The 22,737-nt window shown below is 36.3% G+C and overlaps 1 protein-coding gene across 1 annotated transcript in view; it reads left to right on the top strand.

The window, feature by feature from the left end:
- The window catches only part of Apoltp (Apolipoprotein lipid transfer particle), a 175,295-nt gene that overhangs the window by 138,828 nt on the left and 13,730 nt on the right, over positions 1-22,737 (top strand). Inside the window, exons 29-31 of the mRNA XM_090401346.1 lie at positions 9,179-9,329; positions 14,197-14,639; positions 18,737-18,857. Of these exons, the coding sequence (XP_090257472.1) occupies positions 9,179-9,329; positions 14,197-14,639; positions 18,737-18,857 (715 nt within the window). The remainder of the gene's footprint in view (positions 1-9,178; positions 9,330-14,196; positions 14,640-18,736; positions 18,858-22,737) is intronic.

Below are 22,737 nucleotides of genomic sequence, written 5' to 3'. Positions count from 1 at the left end.
TAAATTCCTGATCAATTTCATGGAGTTATCTGAATTAACTCCTGATCAAATGGCTAATCATTTACTGAAACCTACAAGATACATCCCAACTCTATCAGAAAAATGATTGTGCAATCTTCCATCAGAAAAAATCTGAAGATGGGCCCTGAACTTGTACACCCAGTATCTTGAGAAGAGGTACTAGAAGCATTAAAACTCACCAAGAATGACAAGGCTGCAAGAGTGGATGGTATCCTCCCGAGTTTCTAAAACATCTCAGCCAACGAAGTCAAACATGGCTGCCCACCCTTTTCTTAAAAATTATAACAACTGGAAATCTACCAAATCTGTGGCAGGAAGCCAAAATAACTGCCGTGCCCAAACCAGGGAAAGATCCAAATGATGTCAAAAATCTACGACCTGTCTCCTGTTGCTTTGCTCCACCTTTAAGCTTTTTGAAAGAATTCTCCGTAAAAGAATTTCACCACTCATCGAAAGAGCAAGCTGGCTTCAGGCCGGGAAGAAGTTGCTATGACCAGGTCCTTGCCCTGACAACACATTGAAGCAGGCTTCCAGAAGAAACTTAAATCCAGAGTCACTTTCATTGACCTAACATCAGCTTATGACACAGTCTGGATCAGGGGCCTCCTCCTAAAGCTAGACAATATTATAAGGTGCAAAAAACCTTTCCAGCTTTTTGAATCCATTCTCTCCAACAGAAAGATCTGGGTCCATATTGGTGGAAAAAAAGAGCAGGCCCAGATTCTTCCACAACAGTCTCCCATAGGACTCCTATGTTAGCCCCTTTACTCTTTAACATCTACGTGTCTGACTTAGCACATACCAGCTCAAGCAAATATATGTATGCCGATGACCTAGCGATCCTACACCAATCTACCTCCTTTATCAACCTTGAACATAGACCTGAACATCCTGGAAGAGTACTTCAAGCAGTGGTATCTGAAACCAAATCCAACAAAAACTGTCTCCACAGTATTCCACCTGAACAACACAGAGGCAAATTGACACCTCAACCTCTCTTTCTGTGGCAACAATGGTAGAACATGAACCTCACTCGAAATACCATGGAGTGAGCCTGGACAGAAGCCTAGCATATAAAGGTACATCACCAACCTGTCCACCAAAATTAAAACAAGAAATAATATCATTTCAAGGCTTGCTGGAACAACCTGGAGTTGTGGTGCAGAAGTCCTAAGATCGTCTGCACTAGCTGTTGCATTCTCTGCAGCAGAATACTGTGCTCCCCCATCTGGAAAAGAAGTGTGCATACTAACATTATAGACACCCAGCTAAACTCTACCATGCACAATTAGCGGGACACTGAGAAGCACCTCTCTCCCCTGGCTGCCTGTCCTATCTAACATTACTCGACCAAATATATGGAGAAGACAATCCTTGATTAAAGAATTTAATAAAGTAATGAGCAACCCACTCTTGCCTCTGCACCATACTCGCATAAATCTACCTAGTCTTCGTCTAAAATCAAGAAACCCTTTCTGGTCCATGGACGAACTCTCTTCAGCTGCCTTACCATCAACACCTGACATGTGGAGAGAACACTGGTCCAGCAATCTTCCAACAAATGGCTTCCTGGTTGAAGATCCCTGTGCTCTGCAGCCTGGTTTTGCTCTTCCTAGGAAGATTTGGTCATTTATCAACAGGATCAGAACTAACCAGGGCAGATGTGCCTACCTACTGTCTAGATGGAGACTGTCAGACCACCCTTATTGTGACTGTTCTCCTGTGGCCCAGACAATTATTCATATTGTGAATGACTGCCCAAGGCACCAATTCCACGAGGTGACGGATAAGGCCCTGGATTGGCTTTCTAGAATGGACATTGACCTGTAGCTGCTTTTTATTCCTTTTGCCATAAGAATAAATAAATAGTATGGAAACTCCCATTTTGCTTACTGGATGTCTAAAGAAGCTTGAAAAAGTCTCATGCTTGAGGCAAATTTCTTGGATTATCTAACCCTTTGTCTAACTCAATCACAGCACTAAAATGTGCTGGAGGATTCTGACCTTTCATAAGTGAGATTAATTTAAAAAAATGAGTGAAAAGTATATCAAAATTTTGAAACATACACTCACCCAGCTACTAACCATATATAAATCCCAAATCTGCTCATCCTTAGAATACTGTTCACACATTTGGGGTGGTGCTCCTAAAATTCTTGATGTTCTCCAGAGAAGGGCAATTTGGCTCATAGATGACTTTTCCCTCACACACACACACACACACACCTTTCAACATCTGTCTTGCAGACGCAGTGTTTCAGCTTTGTTTCTATTCTACAGGTCACTTTAATTGGCAAACATCATTCCTCAACTTGCTATTGGATCTGTTAAAAAAAAAGGAGCAACAGCTGCCCAACATCTCTTTTCAGTACAACTGCAAATACATTGAACCTACTTCTCCTCTTCCTCATTAATTCCATCTTCCTTGTCCTCTGAAACAGCCTTCCTCATAATGCTTGTGTCCCAACAATTTCAATAGGTTTCTTTGTTCTCAATCCATATCTGCACTTCGTGCACTGACATGCTGTAGGTTCTTGTATCTCTCTTGCATGGGATAAATATAATATATATATATTAACAGAAGAATAACTTGCAAAATGGTTATTGCATATATCCTATTTGTAAGTTACTTCCATTCAGTAGCATAATAAAATCAATTTTTTTTAAACTCCATTGTACAGGGAGGACAAGGCATGGTTGAAGATAGTGTTTGTTAGTTTTTAATGGCCTTTGTGACATAGTAACAATTATTAGATAGACATATTCACAAGAATAAAGAATAATACTTTTTATTATTGTAAGTATTTTAACCAAAAATTAATGGGCTATCATCAGTGCATCAGCATAATCACAAGGTAAAACTAGAACAAAGAACATTAATTTTATTTACAGTGCTAAGCCAAGTACTGAAGTGCCACTATAGATGTTACAAAATAAAATGAGATTGCAATTAAAGATAAAACTAAAAATAATTTTGAAATAAAGTTAGATAAATAAAATTAGTGAATGACATAGCATTATATTAAAATGAGGAGGGATGCAACCTTTGTTTGCCATTTATGAGGACAAGTCTCTCCCAAGCTTGGCAATGGATAGACAGTTATTCTGATTTAAGTGTGCGCAGTGTATCAGTGCTTCAGTACTCTGTTTAAATAACTGCTGAACTAAATTGGCACCAATGTAAAAGGTGAGTATTGGACCTGAGGATATTGTGATCTGTGTCCAGTCCATACTGAGCAAGGCCATAAAGGTAAAAATGTAGGGACTAAGCTGTATCTTTTCAGGATCTTTGCAGTTGTTTTCAAGATGTCTGTGATGTATGGGATAGGGACTTACCAGACAAATTCAGGATTAGGCTTGTAAGTGCCCAGGATCTATTTATACTTCCTTCAGGTGAAGAAGTTCTGTAGTATGTTGCATTGTATGGTGCTCAGTTTTCGTTGGAGATCCTCAGAATTGGAGCAGATAGCGTGTGCCCTATTGGCATAAAGATTTGAAGATGCCTATTTTTTGAGATGGGTGATGTTGGTCTGAATCTTGTTTTATGTAGTAAGTATTCCAGATGGGGTAGGGATGGAGGATGTCCAAGAAGGCTAATTTTCTGTCTTTTTCTTTTTTCATGGTGCAGTTGATGTTTGAGAGAGATGCTTCTGAGTCTGACCAGATGGCAAACACACCATCCATGTAACATATCCAATATTTTTCTAACCATCCTCACATCAAACACCTGTTTTACTAATATTTCCTCTCCCATTTTGTTTACAATTATCTTAGATAAGCTCTGCTCACTCATAACAAATGACAATGATGTGAAGTTCCTTTCTGATATTTTCATTATTAATAGAATTCTCCCATTGATGCTATCTGTTCACATTCCTAATTTTCTTTGATTTATTGGAAATCATAGAAAATCACACATCTGGGAAGAACACTAGATAAGATTAAAGAAGAGGGTGGAGGCATTTCAATAAATGGCATGAGAGTAAACTACCTCTGCTTTGCAGATGACATCATCCTGATTGAAGAAGACGCAGCAAGGCCGGAACAGACATTGCAAACACTATACACAGAAGGAAAAAGATATGGACTAAATGTCAATTTTGTAAAAACTAAAACAATGATATTTGGACAACAGGAGTTACTGAACAAAGTTATGATAGACAGATTTCAACTGGAAAATGTGGAACATGACACATGACTTGAACCCCAAAAAAGAGATAAAAATTAGAATAGCCAGAGCAACAACTATTTTAAAAGCCATGGACAAAATATGGAAGAGCCGAGCTATAAAGATGCAAACTAAACTGCGCATTGTAGAAACCTGTATCTTCAGCAGTATGCTCTATGGATGTGAGGCCTGGATACTCCTGAGAGAATCTGAAAGGAGGATATTAGCATTTGAGAGGAAGTGCTATAGAAAGATCTTGAGAATAAGCTGCATCCAGAAAGTGAACAATGAGGAAATCTACAGATGAATACAACCAAAAGAAAACCTGATCCAGAAAATAATCAAAAGGAAACTACATCTCTTTGGCCATGTGTGTAGAATGAATGATGAGAGGAAAATAAAAATGCTGCTGTTTGGGATGATTGATGGAAAGAACAAAAAAGGAAGACCAAACAGAGAATGGGGCGATGACACTGTCAAATGGTGGAAACTCTCTACACAAACTGAGTCATCTTGCACAAAATAGAATGCAATGGAAGAATAATATCAAGATGGCATCGGACACCTATGGGCATAGGACCCATGGTTGTTGATAATGATGATAGAAAGTTAAGAATTTATTGGAAATTTGTTGACTTATTTCTAATCTGTTTATAAAATTTCAAATCCATGGGTTAAAACTGGTTTGAACACTGTTATGCCATTAATTTAGAGTTTGGGTATCAGTTTTTTCATCTGGTTCCCTACAGTATTTGCTTTGTTATTCTGTGGCTAATTCTATAAAAACTGTGCTTAAATACTGTAGCTGAAATGTTGAATCACCTCTCCATAGAGAATGCAACTGATACTTTCCATGCTGCTACTTGTTTTCACAGATTTTTTCTTTAGTTTGTTATAATCCAAGAGACTTGCAGTGGATTTATGTATAAAAAAAAAACATAATCAAAAAAGTCTTTCAATTTTGTACTTGCTGAGATGCAAAAAAAAAAAAAAAACCTGCTGTGCTTCACTGCAGCAAATAAGAACTTGACGTTTTTTTTTAAGAATTGCAGCAGATTAAAAAACCAACCTAATATAAATAAATATGGTTGTGTTAAACTTCTCAACATTGAGAAACATTAATTCTTAGGGTGTTTAATTAGGAGTGCTTAAGGGTCAAAGCTGTATAATTGAGAGGAGACCTCTAGATATAATTGAGAGGAGACCTCTAGATAGTCTTTAAAGGAATGTAGAGAACTGACCAGAGCTTCTGACCTAATGTCCAATCCTCACCTTGTCATAGTGCACTCTGTTACCTGGATACTGAACAATGAGGATGGGCTGGCAATTTGGGATTTAGCTGACCAAATTGTATTCTTATTGGCTTAAACCACAATATAAAATGATGGTACAACATGACAGAATTTCATGCTGGCTGGGTTGTCACCCCATTAAACAAGGCTCCCATTTTTTGGGAGCTCCCATTTTTTGGAGAGAAATCCAGGGAACCAGGGCAAACAGCAAAAAGTTAGCTACTGGAACAAATCCTGAAACACACCCCAACTCGACATCACCATGGGTAACTGAAACAAAAAAGACAAAAACTGGTGATATCTTTCTGAGCAATAAATACAAAATATTATATTCAAGCAATGAAAAGAAAGAAAAGCTATAGTATTCAACACTAAATACAATGCTAATCTTCTTGAATGGCAGACAATATCAAGTAGAGTGATGTAGCAAATATTAGAATGGGGAACTAGACAATGAGACTTATTTGGGCCTGTGGTCCCACAGAAGGTTCTACTAAGGTAGAAGTGGAAGAATGTTTTGAGGCTTTAGAGAAAGCAACTGACACAATGAAAAATTGGTCCTTGTTGGTGATCTAAATAGCAGAGTAGGAAATGATTCCCAGACATACAAAAATAATTTCGGAAAATTTGGAGAAAAGAGCAAAGCTAATAATGATGGCAAATACCTGTTAGATATCTGCTCAGGACATGGACTGGTTATTACTGACTCAATGTTCCAACATAAAAATGTGCACAAATTCTCATGGAGAGAAGAGGCAAGTAATAAGAAAAGTATCATTCACTATGTTATTGTTGATAGTGATGTTTTCTCTCTGGTGCAGGATACTAGAGTATACAGAGGATTTGAAATTGGAAGTGATCACCATTTAGTCTTGAGCAGGATAAAATTGAATTTCATATTGAAAACAAGAACATATAAGAAAGTTTTAAAGCAAATAAAAATTGAGCAGCTCACAGATGTAAATGTAGACTAAATTACACAAACATTCTTGAAGAAAAATGAAAGCGTTTGAGAACAGGAACCAAACCTTTGGAGATTCAGTGGCAAGCCCTGAAGAAAACATTGATTGATTCAGCCAGTTGCAGACAACCTCACCACAGCCAGAGAGGCATTTGGTGAGGTTGTCTGCAAGGATACAAAAATCAAAACTCCATGGTGGACACAGGAAGTTAAAGAGGCAGTGAAAGAAAAGAAGAAAGCATATCAAAAGTTCCTGGCAAATATGTCAGCTTGTGCTTTTAGAGAATAAAGAGACAAATGTAAGAAAGTTAAACACTGTGTAAACCTAGCTAAACAAAAGTCATGGGAAGACTTTGGTAAGAAATATCGAGAAGGTGGCAAGATATTCTGGAGGTTGTTCAGAAATGGAGGAAAGAGTGTTATAAAAGGAATTAGAGATGACAAAGGTAACATGAAAACTGGAGAAGAAGATATCCTTGAAGTATTGAGCAACTACTTCGAGAAATTGCTAAATGAAACAATCAGTGACAGCATAGTGGTAAAACACACTGACCAGGCATTCAATCAGGAATACATATCCATACTTGAAGCTGAAAAAGCCATCAGAAGTCTGAAATGTGGAAAGGCAGCTGGAGTAGACGATACAGTTAACAAATCTGACCAGAAATGCTCAAGTATGGAGGTATAAAAGTCTTACAGTGGCTGTTCTGCATAATTCAGAAGGCCTGGACAGAGGGACAAATTCCAGATTATTGGAGTAGAGCTCTCGTAGTACCCATTTATATAAAAAAGGAAATAAAACTGAATGTGAGAATTACAGAGGTATTTCTCTACTAATTGTTCCTGGTAAGATTTATGCAAATATACTTGAGAAATGGTTGAGAAGGTTTGTGGAAAGAGAAGCTTGGTGAAGAACAAACTGGATTCAGGCCAGATAGAGGCCAGGATCAGATTTTCACTTTATGACCAATAGTTGAGATATTATTGGAATATAACAAAGATCTGTATTTAAGTTTTGTAGATCTGGAAAAGACAAGGTGCCAAGATAAAAGCTATTCCAAACGCTACAGTTGTATAGTGTCAGTGGGGCATTATATCAAGCAATACTTAGTCTTTATTTGACTTACAGTCAGCAGTTAGAATTGAAGGAAGTATAGGAAGATAATTTGATGTTAAATCTGGTGTCAGACAAGGACATACATTATCCCCTTAGTTGTTTATTATTTACATGGATCACATTATGAAGGAAAGTGGTATTAAACCTGATATCAAAATTGGAGATGTTAATCTCAGCTATTTGATTTATGCAGATGATTTTATACTTGTAAATAAATCCATCACGTCTGCAAGATTCCCTGACTAAATTGAATAAATGTTGTAATAGATATGGTATGAAAGTTAGCAATAACAAGACAAAGACAATGAAAATAGGCTGAAGCATCGAAAATATCAACTACATTGTGAATGGAGAACAAGAGTAAAACATTTCAGCTACTTAGGCACGATTTTTAGTGAAAATGGTAAATTAAATATGGAAATAGACAGACATTAGTCAAAACACTAAATTAGCTGTATACAAGACAGTATTGAAACTATTTTAACTTATGAATCTGAGAGCTGGATCAGAAGTAAAACACTTGACCAAAGACCAGAGACTGCAGATATGAGAGTCCTGAGAAAGATTAGGGGTGTGAACAGATGGCATTATCATATTAAAAACAAGAATATCAGGAAAGAACTTGACATTATTAGCATCCAGAATGTGTTAGCAGAGCTAATCTCAGGTGGTATGGTCACTTAAACAGAATGAGAGAAGAAAGATTAGCAAAACAGGTGTTCTTTGCCAGGTCGGCAGGAAAATGACCTAGAGGAAGACCAAGATATTGGTGGATTGATACAGTAAAAAGTGCCTTAGAAGATAGAAATAAGATCTGATAATGTTGGAGTCTTGATAGGTAACAGATTGATTTGGAGCAAATTTGTAGATAGGAAGTTAGTAATGATGTAAATTTTTCATGTAGTACTATCATATCCTGTACACCCCTTGAGGGTACATGTCAGGAATTTGATGATGATGATGATGATAATTCTTCGGCTCCCCACACAGCATTCTAGGACTTAAGCTTCTATTCTTCTTTTTCCACTTATTGTTTTGTGTGTTTTATTACAATTTTAATATTGTTTTTTCTTGAAGATGTTTCTGTGACAGAGATGCAACGTAGGAACTATTAAACTTTTGTTTAATTATTTCTGTGTGTTATATTCATTTTATTAAATCCAATTATGAGTGCAAAAGCTCCTAAGTCTAAATATTGGAAGATTAAGGATGACAGTAAGCCTGTTAAGATGGAGAAAGAAATTTTTTTGGCAGGCACAAATAATCTGTCAGGGAAAATGTTATACATGAAAAGCTATGGAGTTGTTATACAAGGAAAAAGGAGGAATGAGAGAGTGAAGACAGAATCTGCTGCCATGGCCATAGAGGTGAGGTGAGAAAATAAAGCTATGATTAGTGCAGGATCAATAGCATGCAATTTGTGGGTGTTTGGATAGGAGTACTTGTATATGAATGATAGATTGCATTCGAATGGATTTGGAATTAGGAGTCAAAAGAAAATGTTGTTCAGTTTGGCAGGCTTGTATAGATACATTTTAAATCTTTTATATTTTATTTCAGACGACTTTTTTTAATAACTCCTGTTAATGATTATAAGTCTAATAATAGTTTGTTTTTAGGTTTCACATGAACCTTATGAGCGTATGTGCATTAATGATCTTTCATTAGTACATGAGAGCATGTACAACACAGCTGTTTGCACATCTGCTGCAGCTTATGTCCAAGAGTGCAAAGAAGTTGGAATACCTTTGAAGATGCCCAGCTCTTGCTGTAAGTATCATCCCAGGCTATGGTTGGTAAAATTATAAACTAGTCATGAAATTCTCTCTTTTCTGATAAAAATTTATGGTTGATAAAATTATAAACCATGAAATTCTCTCTTTTCTGATAAAAACTGCATCAATAGTTTACATAAAATGTTTAATGTTTATTGTACTATATAATAATAGACTATGAATGAAATTCAGCTCAGTATATATGTAATATGGATACACAGAATTCATTTAACCATCTTACCAGCCATTATGGATCAAATATGAATCCTCATATGCTTCGTATCCAGCATATATTTCAATGTAATATCAATGGTGTTACAATTTTAATAAGCACTTTGCATCCATGATAACCTTGACGTCTATAGACGTCTTGGCCGGTAGCGTAATTAATACAATTCTTTTATGGAAATCATAGTGTAGTTCAAGTATAACAAATTCATCCACTTTAACTATATTAATGAACCTCTGTAGCTCATTTGATTTTGACAAGTCTTTTGGGTCGAAAGACCTCGTTCAAATCCTGTGTATAATGTGAGAAACCTTTATCATGTCTTTTCAATCAAATCAAATGGTGAGTTAGCCAGTGTCATATGGAGGTGGAGGGTTTTTTATTCCTCAAAAGACAAACTGGCTTGGAAAAATCCATGTAATATACAGACATATGACACTTTGGGAATAATGATTAACTGCTCTGTTCCTTCAGATTTGGTTTCAAATACCAGCACAGTGAAGTGTGGGTTATGCTACACGTGTTAGCATAAATCAAGAAGAATTATATTAATAAAGCATATAGATTATGCTGATCCTGATCTAAAGCCTATCTGAAGATGGGAGTATTCCTTTTGTTTTTGATAGACTGTGAGCTCAAATCCCATACTGACATGAATGTTTGTAAAAGTCTTTAGACAATAGATAATTTCCATCACTTGATGAGAGTCCACCACCTAGCTTATTGGATGGTTGAAGTGACCTGAACAAGCACAATGTGTGATATCTATTGATCAAGGTTTCTGGTAGTCAGCTGTTAAAAATAAATATTTTAATATTTTTTTATTAACTGGATCAGTTGCTGTGAAGGCATGTAATTGCTTCCTTGTGTGGAAGAAAACATTCTTTTTTTTGCTTAAGATTACTTAAGATAACCTAGGAATGCAGCAAAGGAAGACTAAACAACAGTAGATTCTAAAAAGCTAATGTAAATAATGTTCATGCCACCACAATGTAGCAAAAAAAAAAAAAAAAACTTGGTTTACTTTCATGTTTTTGGGGTTGTCAGCAACTGAATATATCTGCAGCCAGTAGGCATTAACCCATGACCAGAAGAATCTGTCTAGGAATTAATTAATGTAGGCATGTATTGATATGTGGAATTCACCTCTTGCTTAAATGCAAAGGCTAAGCCTTGGTGATAAAGGAGTTTCAACATCCAGTGTAGTACCACTACTTTCATTACTGGAAGCTCAAATTTATTACAATACCTTGTCAGATCACAGAGCATAGACTGGTTTACACTTTTTTTCTCCATTTCTTCCAGCATATAATACAAATGATGTTCTTGGGTTGTCAGACAACATGCTGAGACCCAACATTTTGACTTTTTTAAGGGTATATGGTTTTATTATTATTATCCCCAGACTTCCATGGAGTCAGACTCATCATGGGAGGTCTCCCAGTCATATGCACAGGTCAACATACTTTGCTTTAAATCCATTCACTTTTTCTGCAGACACCACACTCTGAAATTTCAATCCCAATCATCTGCCACATTAAATGCAAAACCTCATCTCACTCCTTTGCTCACACAATCCTTATACTGCCAGCAATGGCCTCTTGTTTTCCCATCTCTCAAAATTCTATGAAAAATGCCTTCAACATTCATTTCATAAGAAGCTTAATACATCTCCTCCTATCCACTAGACTCTAAATTGCATCTTCTCAACCATTCTTTATATTTGACATTCCAAAGACTAGAAACCACCTTAGTCACTCGCCTCTGGATCCTTTCCAATACTCTTCAAAACCAAGTGAACAAATCTGTGTATATAGCAGTCTAATCAGTGTCCTCTGCATCATTGCCAGAATTCATTGTGTTGTCCTCACAATTTTAGAAATGTTCCACATTTTAGATTCCTATCCATCAACATCCAGATCCCTTATTTCCTCCACCTTCTCCAATATATCTCCACCAAGTGTACCATCTTTGTTTTCCAAATTTTAAAACCTTACACTTTGCAACATCGAACTGGCATCCCCACTCATGTGCCTGTTCACTCAGTCTATTCAAGTCCTCTTGTAAAGCTACAACATCTGCTCGATTTTTCATAGTTTTCCCAATTTTGCATCATCTGCAAACAACCGAATATCCCCATTCAAACCTTCCCCAATATCATTTATGTACAGATTAAAATGTAATGGCCCTTAAACAGACCCTTAAGGCACACCACTAGTGATTATCTTCTTCTGGGATATTGCCCCCCCCACACACATTTCACACATTCACTGTTTGATACCTATCAGACAGTGAATATCCAATGCAAGCCATATGATAAATAAATAAATAAATATCCAATGCAATGCCACTAATCTAATTCTAGTTTAACTATTAATTTATCATGTGGTAATCTATCAAAAGCCTTTGTAAAATCTCAGTGTATTCATCTGCTTGTCCAATTACAATAAGGTGACTGATCCAATGTACCTGTCAAACTTATTGTAATAAGTAAGCAGATAAATAAAATATGACCTTTCTCCAGCAAATCTGTGCTGCCCATCAAAGCGAATGCTACTCTTGTCAACTCGATTCTGGTTCTCACTAACTGACTGACAAACTTGACCCACTATAAGACTTAAACAAGCATCCCAAGGCAGATGTGAACTCCCTGGCACATTCCCTCAAGACACCTGGTGATAGATCATCAAGTTTGCTAAATTCCCAACATACCTCTTGTCTTATTCATAGTCTTTCCTCCTCTCCTTCCATTGTTCTCAAACTCTGCATGATGATACATTCACAAGGATGAATATCTTTTTGAACTGCTCATTTCATATCTCAACTACATTCTACACAGCAGTTATCCTTTCACTATTTTCTTCAACTAATATCATCCTGTTATAGTCATTCTTTTCTGCTTGCTGCACATCAAAAGACACTCCCTAGAGTTTTTCTTAATTTTTTTTATTACCTAACTGCTGCCCATACTGCACCTTTACTACCGTTACCAACTGAGTCACCCTCTTTGCTTGTTCTTTGTACTCCTCATGGAACTGATTATTACTACTCATCTTATGAGTATTATTACTCCATTAAACCTTCTTGCTCTGTATTGCATGCTTAATTTCCGCATCCATCCATTTCACATGCACCTTATTTAACCTGCTGATCCTTGAAATACATTTAGAAATCTTTCAACTAGATAATTCTTGAATATCATGCAAGCAGCACTGATCTTTTCCACTTCTTTTCTACTTTCTTTTTTTACTATTTCTGTGAGGATGTCATCCTCATCCAACCATATCTTGCTTGTTCCAACAGTTTTGGTTGAAAACTCAGTCAGTGCAACAATTTTGTTCCCCTTATTTCTGATACTTTTCACATTCATTTACAAACATAATAGTTAATTTCTGGATCTATAATTTCTGAAACTATAACAAGTTTCATTGGTATCGCTTTTTAAATGTGACTTTTCCATGCCTTCCTTGAGCCATTCCTTTCTTCCTCATTACCCATTCCAGTACCCTCTTCAAACCCTGCTGTTCCTCATACAATGATTTAAAATGGTTTTTCTGCAGCCTGGCTGTAGGATAACATACTGGACCAAACCAGTATTTCAGCTTCTTGATTACTATGTTCAGATATGGCCAGCATGATTTAAAGAGGATGAAATGACTTTGGAGAGGATACAGGGGCAGATAGCAAAAATGATATGGCCTTCAGAACATTGGTTGTCAGGATAGACTGAGCTTGTACTCAGTCTTCCAGATAGAAGACGAAGGGGTAATACAATTAAGACATTTAAACTGTTGAGAGGTATTTACCAAACTGATTCCAGAGAGAGATTTTCAGGCCATTTCCTGGAAGTTTCTAAAAGAAGTAGATATAGTGGGTGAGAGGTAGGTTTTTGCATAGAGAACTGTTGGAGCATGGAATGCATTGCTTGAGTAGGCTAAGAGTGCAGACCATGAGAGTGCTGCATATTGATTCTTTCTAGTCTCCTAATCTCTTCTTTCACACTTGAACTCATTCCTCATACAGATGGCAAACACATCATCTACATAGTGTAACCACACTTGTGCTTGGCTTGTATATAGCTGTGTAAGTAGTTTGTTTTCAAAATTTTCCATGTAAAAATTTTGCTAACGGGGGGGTGGGGGATAGAATGTAAAATTGGGTATAAACAGCAATTCTCTCTCCACTATTGTCAACTGTCAACTATATGGTAACATTATGATGGTAAGTGGAATTAAATCTGATATTAAAATTGAAAATATTCATTCTAAACTTATGCAGATGATGTTATACTTAAACACATCGAGTCAAGTCTGCAGGACTCTTTAACTAAAACAAATAACTGCTTGAGCAAATCTGATATGAAAATCCATAACAAAAAGACAAAAAACTGTGAAAGTTGCAGGAGCATGGAAAATATCAACTACATTCTTAATAGTGGTCAGAAATTTTGCCTTAGTAGCTATAGCTACTAATAATGTCAACATAATCATATATCCTATATATTCTTTGAGAGTATTTGTCAGGAATTTTATGATAATGATGATAATAATAATATATGTATATCAAAACTGAACTGCTCTTAGTATTTTTATATCTAGTTTTAAACTGTGAATTTCTAATGTTTTTATTTCAGTACACTGTGAGATGCATGATGAAACTGTGATGAAGGTTGGAGATGCCATCAAATTTACCAAAGAGGACTCTGTTAATTCTGCTGACATTGTATTCATTGTAGAGGAACAGGAGTGCAACAAAGGCATTAGGAAAATGTTGAGCAAACTAGCACAAGGTATAGAGGATAGCTTTAAGCAAAAAGGATATCGCAAGATTCGTTATGCAGTTGTTGGATTTGGTGGTGATAACGTACATTCAGGCGCACACATCCATACCATCGATGGACAAATATTTGGCAACATCAGAGCAGTTGACTCTGCATTCTCTAGTCTTACTGTTGGTTCCACTGAGACAAACATAATTGATGCCCTCAGATATGCAGCAAACCTCCCATTCCGTGCAGGTGTTACTAAGAGCTTTGTTCTAGCCAAGTGTACAATATGCAAGGCAGAAGATGTGAAGGTAAGATTAGCTCTTGTTTATTGACTTTTCCATTTTCTAATAATTATATCAGAAAAATTTATGTGTGTTGCATTAGAAATCTGGTTGCACCATTTCTTGCAATAAATTTAATATATATATATATTTTTAATATTTTTTATATAATATATATATATATTTTTTTTATATAATATATATATAAATGAATTTAATATATGAGTTGAGGAGTGAGAGGCAGGTTTTTTTTCGTGCAGAGTTGTAAATGATTGGAACCTTGCCTGAGAGTGTGGTGTCTCTGCAAGGAGTTTGAGTGTGTTTAAGACATGGTATGATGAGCTGTATGTGATAAGAGGACATCCCAGATGAGTCTTTGACTCCATGAGGTCTTGAGGTAATAATAATAATAAATAATATATAACTAACTAATGCATATATAGATGGACATTCACAACACATAGCATAGTTGACTGCTTCTTCCTCTTTTAAGACACTGATTACTTTTCATAGTGATTTATACTTATCTGTTGGTGAAGCTATCATGCAGAGGTTGCTGTGAGAAACTTGGAGAAATAGGAAGATTGTTCTGAACAACATGACCGCACGGTTAGCCTAGTAGCTTTGCGCTTCGCAACCATATGACTGGGGAAGGAGTGTCCCAAGTTCGATTCCCGTTGTAGACGTGAGGAATTTGAGGATCTTCCTCAGGCATAGCCAAGTTAGCCGGTCTTGGGCGCGGTCAGTAGGGTTTTTTTCCGCCAGTTTAGCTGGCGTTTTTCATCCCGCAAACAGGCAAACCGGCCCTGTGAACATACACCTCTACAGTCAAAAATATATCCCCCCCCCCAGCGGCAGACCAGGCGACGGGTCGGTTGGGAGTAGTACTAACAAGTAGTCGCATCTAAGTAACACGCGGACCCTGCATGGGAAGCGGGAATAACGCGAAGAAGAAGAAGAAGAGTTCTGAACAACATGAGGCATGAGACAAGGAGACCCAATAGCTCTAAGCATCTTTATCCTGCAGTTAGAAAGAAGAGTGGATGTCAAAGGATAATGTAAGGGTAATTTCATTTCAAGGTACTTAAGATAAACAACTTGCAATTTGCAGATAATATAGTCATTATTGAAGAAGATGAAGAGGGACTAGAAAGAACAATGATGGCGTTAAGTGAAGAAGAGAAATGGGCTGATAATTAACATCAATAAAACAAAAATAATGATTTTCAGAGAGAAGAGGATGAAAAAGCAATTAAAGGTCAATAAACAAGAGCTAGAAGAGGCTAGAAACTTTGCATAAGTAGGGAGCAACATGATGCGCGAGTTAGATTGCAAGAAGAAAATAATATCTTGGATAATATGATAAGATGCCAGCCTGGTTGGCCGAGTGGTTAGTATATCTCTAGCCAAAAGGCTGCAGGTTTGAATCCTGCCATGGGCATGGATGTTTGTGATTGTGTGTAAAAACTAGTGGTGGTGGTGGGTGTTAGATGGCATTGGTGTAGCTGGTTAGTTGTAGTTAGTGAATTGAGTGGTGGAGACAGAGTTGTAGAATAGGTGCCCTCTCTTGATGAGTCTTTGGACTCCCTGGAGGTGTCACATAATAATAATAATAATAACAAAAGCTAAAGTAAACCTACAGGCAATGGACAAGATATGGAAAAGTAAATCAGTGAGCCTTCCCATAAAGCTGGGACTGTTCCAATGCACATGCTCCGGGCCCTCATGGGGAATGTGAGCACACGATTGATGTGCAATTAGTGTTGTTCGTTTATTCAGCTATCGAGGTTGTATCACTGCTGGTTACCAAATTACTACATACGCATTGTGATGTGGCCTTAATGCAGCCCTCGGATTACCTAAGGTTGGACAGCTCTGATGTAATTGATAGTTTAAAAAAAAAGAAAAAAGTGCACTTTCCTCTCTTTTGACAATATGACAAAGTTACAGAATATTTCTGATTGAATGTACCATTTTGTGTTTGCTTTGCACTTCCACATGAAAAATGTGGAAGTGCAAAGGTTTTGATTCTACATGAAAAAAATATTCATGTAGAATCAAAACGTTGAATAATCCTACACATACTGTGATAATTGTTGGAGGTTATGAGCAACACTGGTATCCTCTGTTGTGAATTCCTGTATTCATGGAGCAGAATCCTAGAGTTAATGAAATTCCAATGAGATGCTAGCACAGTCTGCAATTTTAGTCATTGATCAGTTGTGCAATTACAGCACACTTAAAGTATCTGAGAACAACAATGGATGTTATGATTAATAGATTTTGAAATGTAATGACTAAAAAAATGAGTAACAATCTAGTGGTGGTGGTGGTGGGCAGTAAATGCCGTGGTGAAGTTGCAGTTAGTTGATTGAGTGGTGGAGACAGAGTTGTAGAGTAGTTGCTCTTCCTCGATGAGTCCTTGGACTCCCTGGAGGTGTCACATAATACTACTAATAATAATAATCTGGATTGAGCTTAAAAAAAAAAGGATTGTGCATACTTCCATTTCATGCATCAGTGGAATTTTGCAATCAAGAATTCATAGTGTTGAGTTATTGCTGGAGCATTTAGAGCATTTCATACTGAACTTTGTCAGAAGATTGCTACTTACAAGTATACATCATGTGATGCATCAATGCTTGAAGGAGATCAAAACAGCAGACCATTGGAAAATTGTGGTATGAAGTGAGAAATCATGATAGACATGATTTAGTTGCAAGGAGAATGTTATTGACCGTAGTATCCCATACAGGTTTAGAACATTTTACAGATGGAATTGTTACAAACAAAAAATGAAAAAAATCTATCTGTTAGGTGTGATGTTGATACTGTTAGAGTGAGGCATGCTGCTTTCTGTGGACTTAGAACTCTTGACCATGTACCTGGAATAACAAACACTGAATTAGATTGACATTCTGGATAATTCTGTGTTGATTATGCCATGGTAGTTCTATGGAAGTAATCCACTTATGTATCATTGTGATAATACACCAGTTATATTACAAGTATTATATTAACAGGACTTAAAGTAGAATGGCTAGCACAGATTCCCAAAAGTGCTTCATAGGATTTGGGGAATCCTATGAAGCACTTTTTTTGTAATTGAAGATGATTATACATACCGTTTCATTACAGGAACTGATTGTTATTTCAGGTAGGAAAACAAGTCCAAAATATCTATACCTATTCATTTGTTGACCTTTACTTGTCACCAGAAAACATACCCAGAAAAGTAGCATGAAATGACATATTGAGCTTTGTACTGTACACTGTACTGTGTGTAATATACACCTAAAGTTGTGTATATTAAATCATATGAAAGAATTGAAGAGTACGTTTAAAAGATGGCCAAGTTTTCATATTGGTATCTGGTTATAATAAGGAAATTTTTGTTATCCTCAAGTGTGACATTAAATAAAAGTGTGCTCTCATTTTTTTAATGATGGCTCTATTCTATGATGACAAGTGTGCTGTGATAATGATAACCTGTCCTGAATGAATGAATGTGATTACATTGCTATCAAATGAACTGAAATAAAAATAGCTTAATTTTTTCATCCCACTAGGACATGGATTTTTGTGAATATCTTTAGGCAGCTGATAATTTACACTGCCTGGTGTGAGACCAAAACCACTTTCCTTATTAGAAGCCTGAAACAGTTTGATATTTGATTCCTAAAACATGGCTCTTGACATATCTTTAATTCACTAATGGATACCAATATGTTGATTTACAGCCCCTTGTGGAACTGTGATAAAAAGTTTCAGAGGGTTAAAAATAGGTTAGTTATATGAGGCTGCTGCATGTAATATGCTCTGGAGTCGTGTATTTCAAAAGCATCCATCAATCTATGGAATTCATCATAGATGAATATTCACCATATTTGTTATATTATCTTGTCAATACTCAGTCATTATGGGTTAGTTACCACAGAAAATCATCTGCTCTAAAAATATCCATAGTGTCCTTTTTTTTTTTAGAACAGTGATTTTTTTCTGTGGCTCCTCAAGCAAAGATTACATTATACTTATTTTAATTTCAAGCTTTCTTCTTAAATTATTTTATTAAATTACATTCTCTCTACTGCAATACATTTTAAAATTAATATGTTGGTTTTTAGGCCAGATATAGTGAAATGCTACGAACCTTGCTTGATAGTGACATTACCCTCCATTTACTGAGTGAACAGAGATATGACACCAAGACAACATCTAAGAAAACAAAAGTCAGCAAAGTTGTTGGTAAGATAATGCTATGTGATAATTCCAGAGATTTTTCAATTCTCATTTCATTTAAATGAAAATGCATATACTATTAATTACTCATCTTCATACATGTATGTCCTCTTAGCAAACTCATATTTCTCATCCAGATTTAATCTTTCATGACTCATTTTGATAGTTCATGAGCAATATATATGAAATGTAAAGTTTCATTTCAAAATAAGCTGTATCTAGTGCTGTCTCTATTATTATTAACAGCTGTTGCATAATAAATCTAAGAGTTCCAAAAGAAAGCAAAAGGGCTCAACTACAGTCATTAATGCAGCATATGTGTTCCTAAAAATCACCGAATTATGAAATTTCTTTATTATAAATGTATTACTGGAATATGTTGTTAATGCAGGGAGTGTTAAAGATTTTAAGATTCAGTATGATAGATATGTTGTCAGTTAAATGAATCTTCCACGATGAGTCTGCTGACCCCATGGAGGGTATAACAATATTATGTTATACCCTCCATGATAAACCTCCAATTTATATCTCCAATAATAAAGCAACAAGTTTCTTTTATTTTCACAGTGTTGTTCTGATAGTGTGTGATGTGGATTTCTATAAGCTTGTTTCTCTTGCAGTATCACATATACTCTCATTTCTTTCAATACATTTTATTTCAAGCTTCTTTTATTAAAGAGAAGCTTGAAGTAATGAAGTGTATTTCAGACTTGCCTTTTTCATTCACTACTAGATTTCTTATAACCAGAATGCTTGCTTATGTTTTGGAAGCTGTATTAAATTATTTTATTAGGAAAAGTACTTGGGAGAACAGCATGATGCAATGCATGTAGGCATAGTGGAATGAGAGAGAGAGAGAGAGAATGATGTTTATTCCTTTATTTATCAATCACACATCCATAAATTCATGCATTAACACACCTTGTAATAGAAGTCATAGAAGAAGACTTATATACCACCACTTATATATCTGGAATGAACTTGACATTGTTTACATTCAAGAATGTGTGAGCAGGTTAATCTAAGGTCACATAAAATAGAATGGAAGAGGAAAAGTTAGCAAAACAGGTGTTTAATGCCAAGGTGTTAGGAAAAAGACCCAGAGGGGACAGAGGTCTCGGTGGATTGATTCATTCAGAAGTGTCTTAGAAGAACAAAATGTTAGATAGGACAGTATTGGAATTACAGGTAATAAGCTAACAAGTAACATACTAATTTGGAGGAAAATTGGGAGATTAATAATAATGTAAACTTAATCATGTAGTACTGTCATAGTAGTCTGAATACCCCTTGGAGGCATATATCAGGAAATTGATGATGATTACATAAAGGTAAGGACTCATTGCAGGTGGGCACTCTGCTCTGCACAAGCCACCATCTGCATATGTGCCATCTACTGCCCACAATATTTTTTCTGTATGTTACATATACTTTATGGCCACTGTGACACAGGATGAAATTTGTTAAGAAAAAGCTCCAATACCTTTGTATGAGTTCAGCTAACTCACCGTCAATCAAAAAACGTGTAATTAAAAAAAAGCATTTATAAAGATTCCTGTTGTCTTGATGAGAATCAAACTCAGGTCTTTTCAATTAAAGGATGTAGTGTTCCATACTTCATCCAGTAGTGCTATGAAGGCACTGAATTTTGCAACTGAAATGAATAATAAGAGAATAATTTAAATATCACAACGGGTGCTTAAGGGTCAAAGCTGTATAACTGAGAGGAAACCTCCACATAGCCTTTAAAGTAATGCGGAGAACCATCCAGGGCTTCTGACCCAATTCTCACTTTCTCGTGGTGGTGCACCCTGTTGGATATCTACCTGGATACTGAACGAATGTGGATGGGCTGGCAGTTTGGGATTTAGCTGACCAAATTGTATTCTTATTGGCTTAAACCAAAATACAAAATGATGGTTCAACATGACAAAATTTCATTCCGGCTGGAGCGTCGCACCGTTAAACAAGGCCCCCGTTGTTTTAACCAGGGAACCAGGCTGAACAGCGAAAAGTATACTACCAGAACAAATCTGAAAAAAAAAACACCCCAACTCAACACCACCAGAATTAAAGATCGGTACTATCAACATAAGAAGCCTGAATGGCAAGGAAATGGAGCTAGCTGAGGAATTAGATAAGTACTAGATCAACATAATAGGGATGGCTGAAACAAAAAAGACAAAAACTGGTGAGATCTTTCTGAGCAATAAATACAAAACGTTATATTCAGGCAATGACAACCAAGGAAAAGAAGGAGTAGCCATTGTATTCAACACTAAATACAAGGCTAATCTTCTTGAATAGCAGGCAGTCTCAAGTAGAGTGATGTGGGCAAATATCAGAATGGGGAACTGGACAATGAGACTTATTTGTGCCTATGGTCCCACAGAAGGTTCTACTAAGGTAGAATGAAGGAAGTTTTTGAGGATTTAGAGAAAGCAGCTGACACAATGAAAAAGGAAAATTTGGTCCTTGTTGAGGATCTAAATAGCAGAGTAGGAAATGATTTTCAGACATACAAAAGTACATTGGGAAAATTTGGAGAAAGGAGCAAAGCTAATAATAATGGCAAATACCTGTTGGATTTCTGCTCAGGACATGGATTGGTTATTACTAACACCATGTTCCAACATAAAAATGTGCATAAATTCACATGGAGAGAAGAGGCAAGAAATAAGAAAAGTCTCATTGACTATGTTATTGTTGATAGTGATGTTTTCTCCCTGGTGCCACAGTGTACAGAGGATTTGAAATTGGAATGATCACTATTTAGTCTTGAGCAGGATGAAATTGAATTTCATATTGAAAAGAATAACATGTAAGAAACCTTGGAGATTCAGTGGCAAGCCTTGAAGAAAACCTTGATTGATTCAGCCAGAGAGGCATGTGGTGAGGTTGTCTGTAAGGATAGAAAAATAAGATGGTGGACACAGGAAGTTAAAGAGGCAGTGAAGGAAAAGAAGAAAGCATATCAAAAGTTCCTGGCAAACAAGTCAGCTTGTGTTCTTAGAGAATACAGAGACAAATGTAAGAAAGCTAAACACTGTGTAAAACTAGCTAAACAAAAGTCATGGGAGGACTTTGACAAGAACAAAGAGAATAAATATCAAGAAGGTGGCAAAATATTCTGTAGGTTGTTGAAGAAGCTTAGAAATGGAGGAAAGAGTGATGTAAAAGGATCTAGAGATGATAAAGGTGACATGAAAACTGGAGAAAAAGATATCCTTGAAGTATAGAGTAATTACTTCGAGAAATTGCTAAATGAAACAAGCAGTGATAGAACAGTGGTAAAAAACACTCAACAGGCATACAGTCAGGAATACTACATATCCATACTTGAAGTAGAAAAACCCATCAAAGGCTTGAAATGTGGAAAGGCAGGCAGGAGTATATGATATTTGACCAGAAAAGCTGAAGTATGGTGGTATAAAAGTCTTGCAATGGCTGCACTGCATAGTTCTGAAGGCCTGGACAGAGGGATGAATTCCTGATGATTGGAGTAGAGCTCTCATAGTACCCATATATAAAAAGGAAAATAAAACTGAATGTGAGAATTACAGAGTAGGGAAATAACTGAGAATTACAGTTATTTCCCTACTGAGTTTTCCTGGTAAGATATATGCAAGTATACTTGAGAAATGGTTGAGAAGAATTGTGGAAGAAAAGCTTGGTGAAGAACAAGCTGGATTCAGGCCAAATAGAGGCTGACAGGATCAGATCTTCACTTTACGACAAACAGTTGAGAAATCGTGGGAATATAACAAAGATCTTTATTTAAGTTTTGTAGATCTGGAAAAGGCATATGACAAGATGCCAAGAGAGAAGCTATTCAATACACTACAGTTTTATGGTGTCAATGGGGCATTATATCAAGCAATACTTA

This window comes from Typopeltis vanoorti, chromosome 12, assembly GCF_054136105.1.
Source record: "Typopeltis vanoorti isolate ZY-2024b chromosome 12, IOZ_Tvanoo_1.0, whole genome shotgun sequence".
NCBI classification, from domain to species: domain Eukaryota; kingdom Metazoa; phylum Arthropoda; class Arachnida; order Uropygi; family Thelyphonidae; genus Typopeltis; species Typopeltis vanoorti.
The sequence above is the reverse complement of the archived record's forward strand: the minus strand, read 5'-3'. Positions and strand labels throughout refer to the sequence as shown.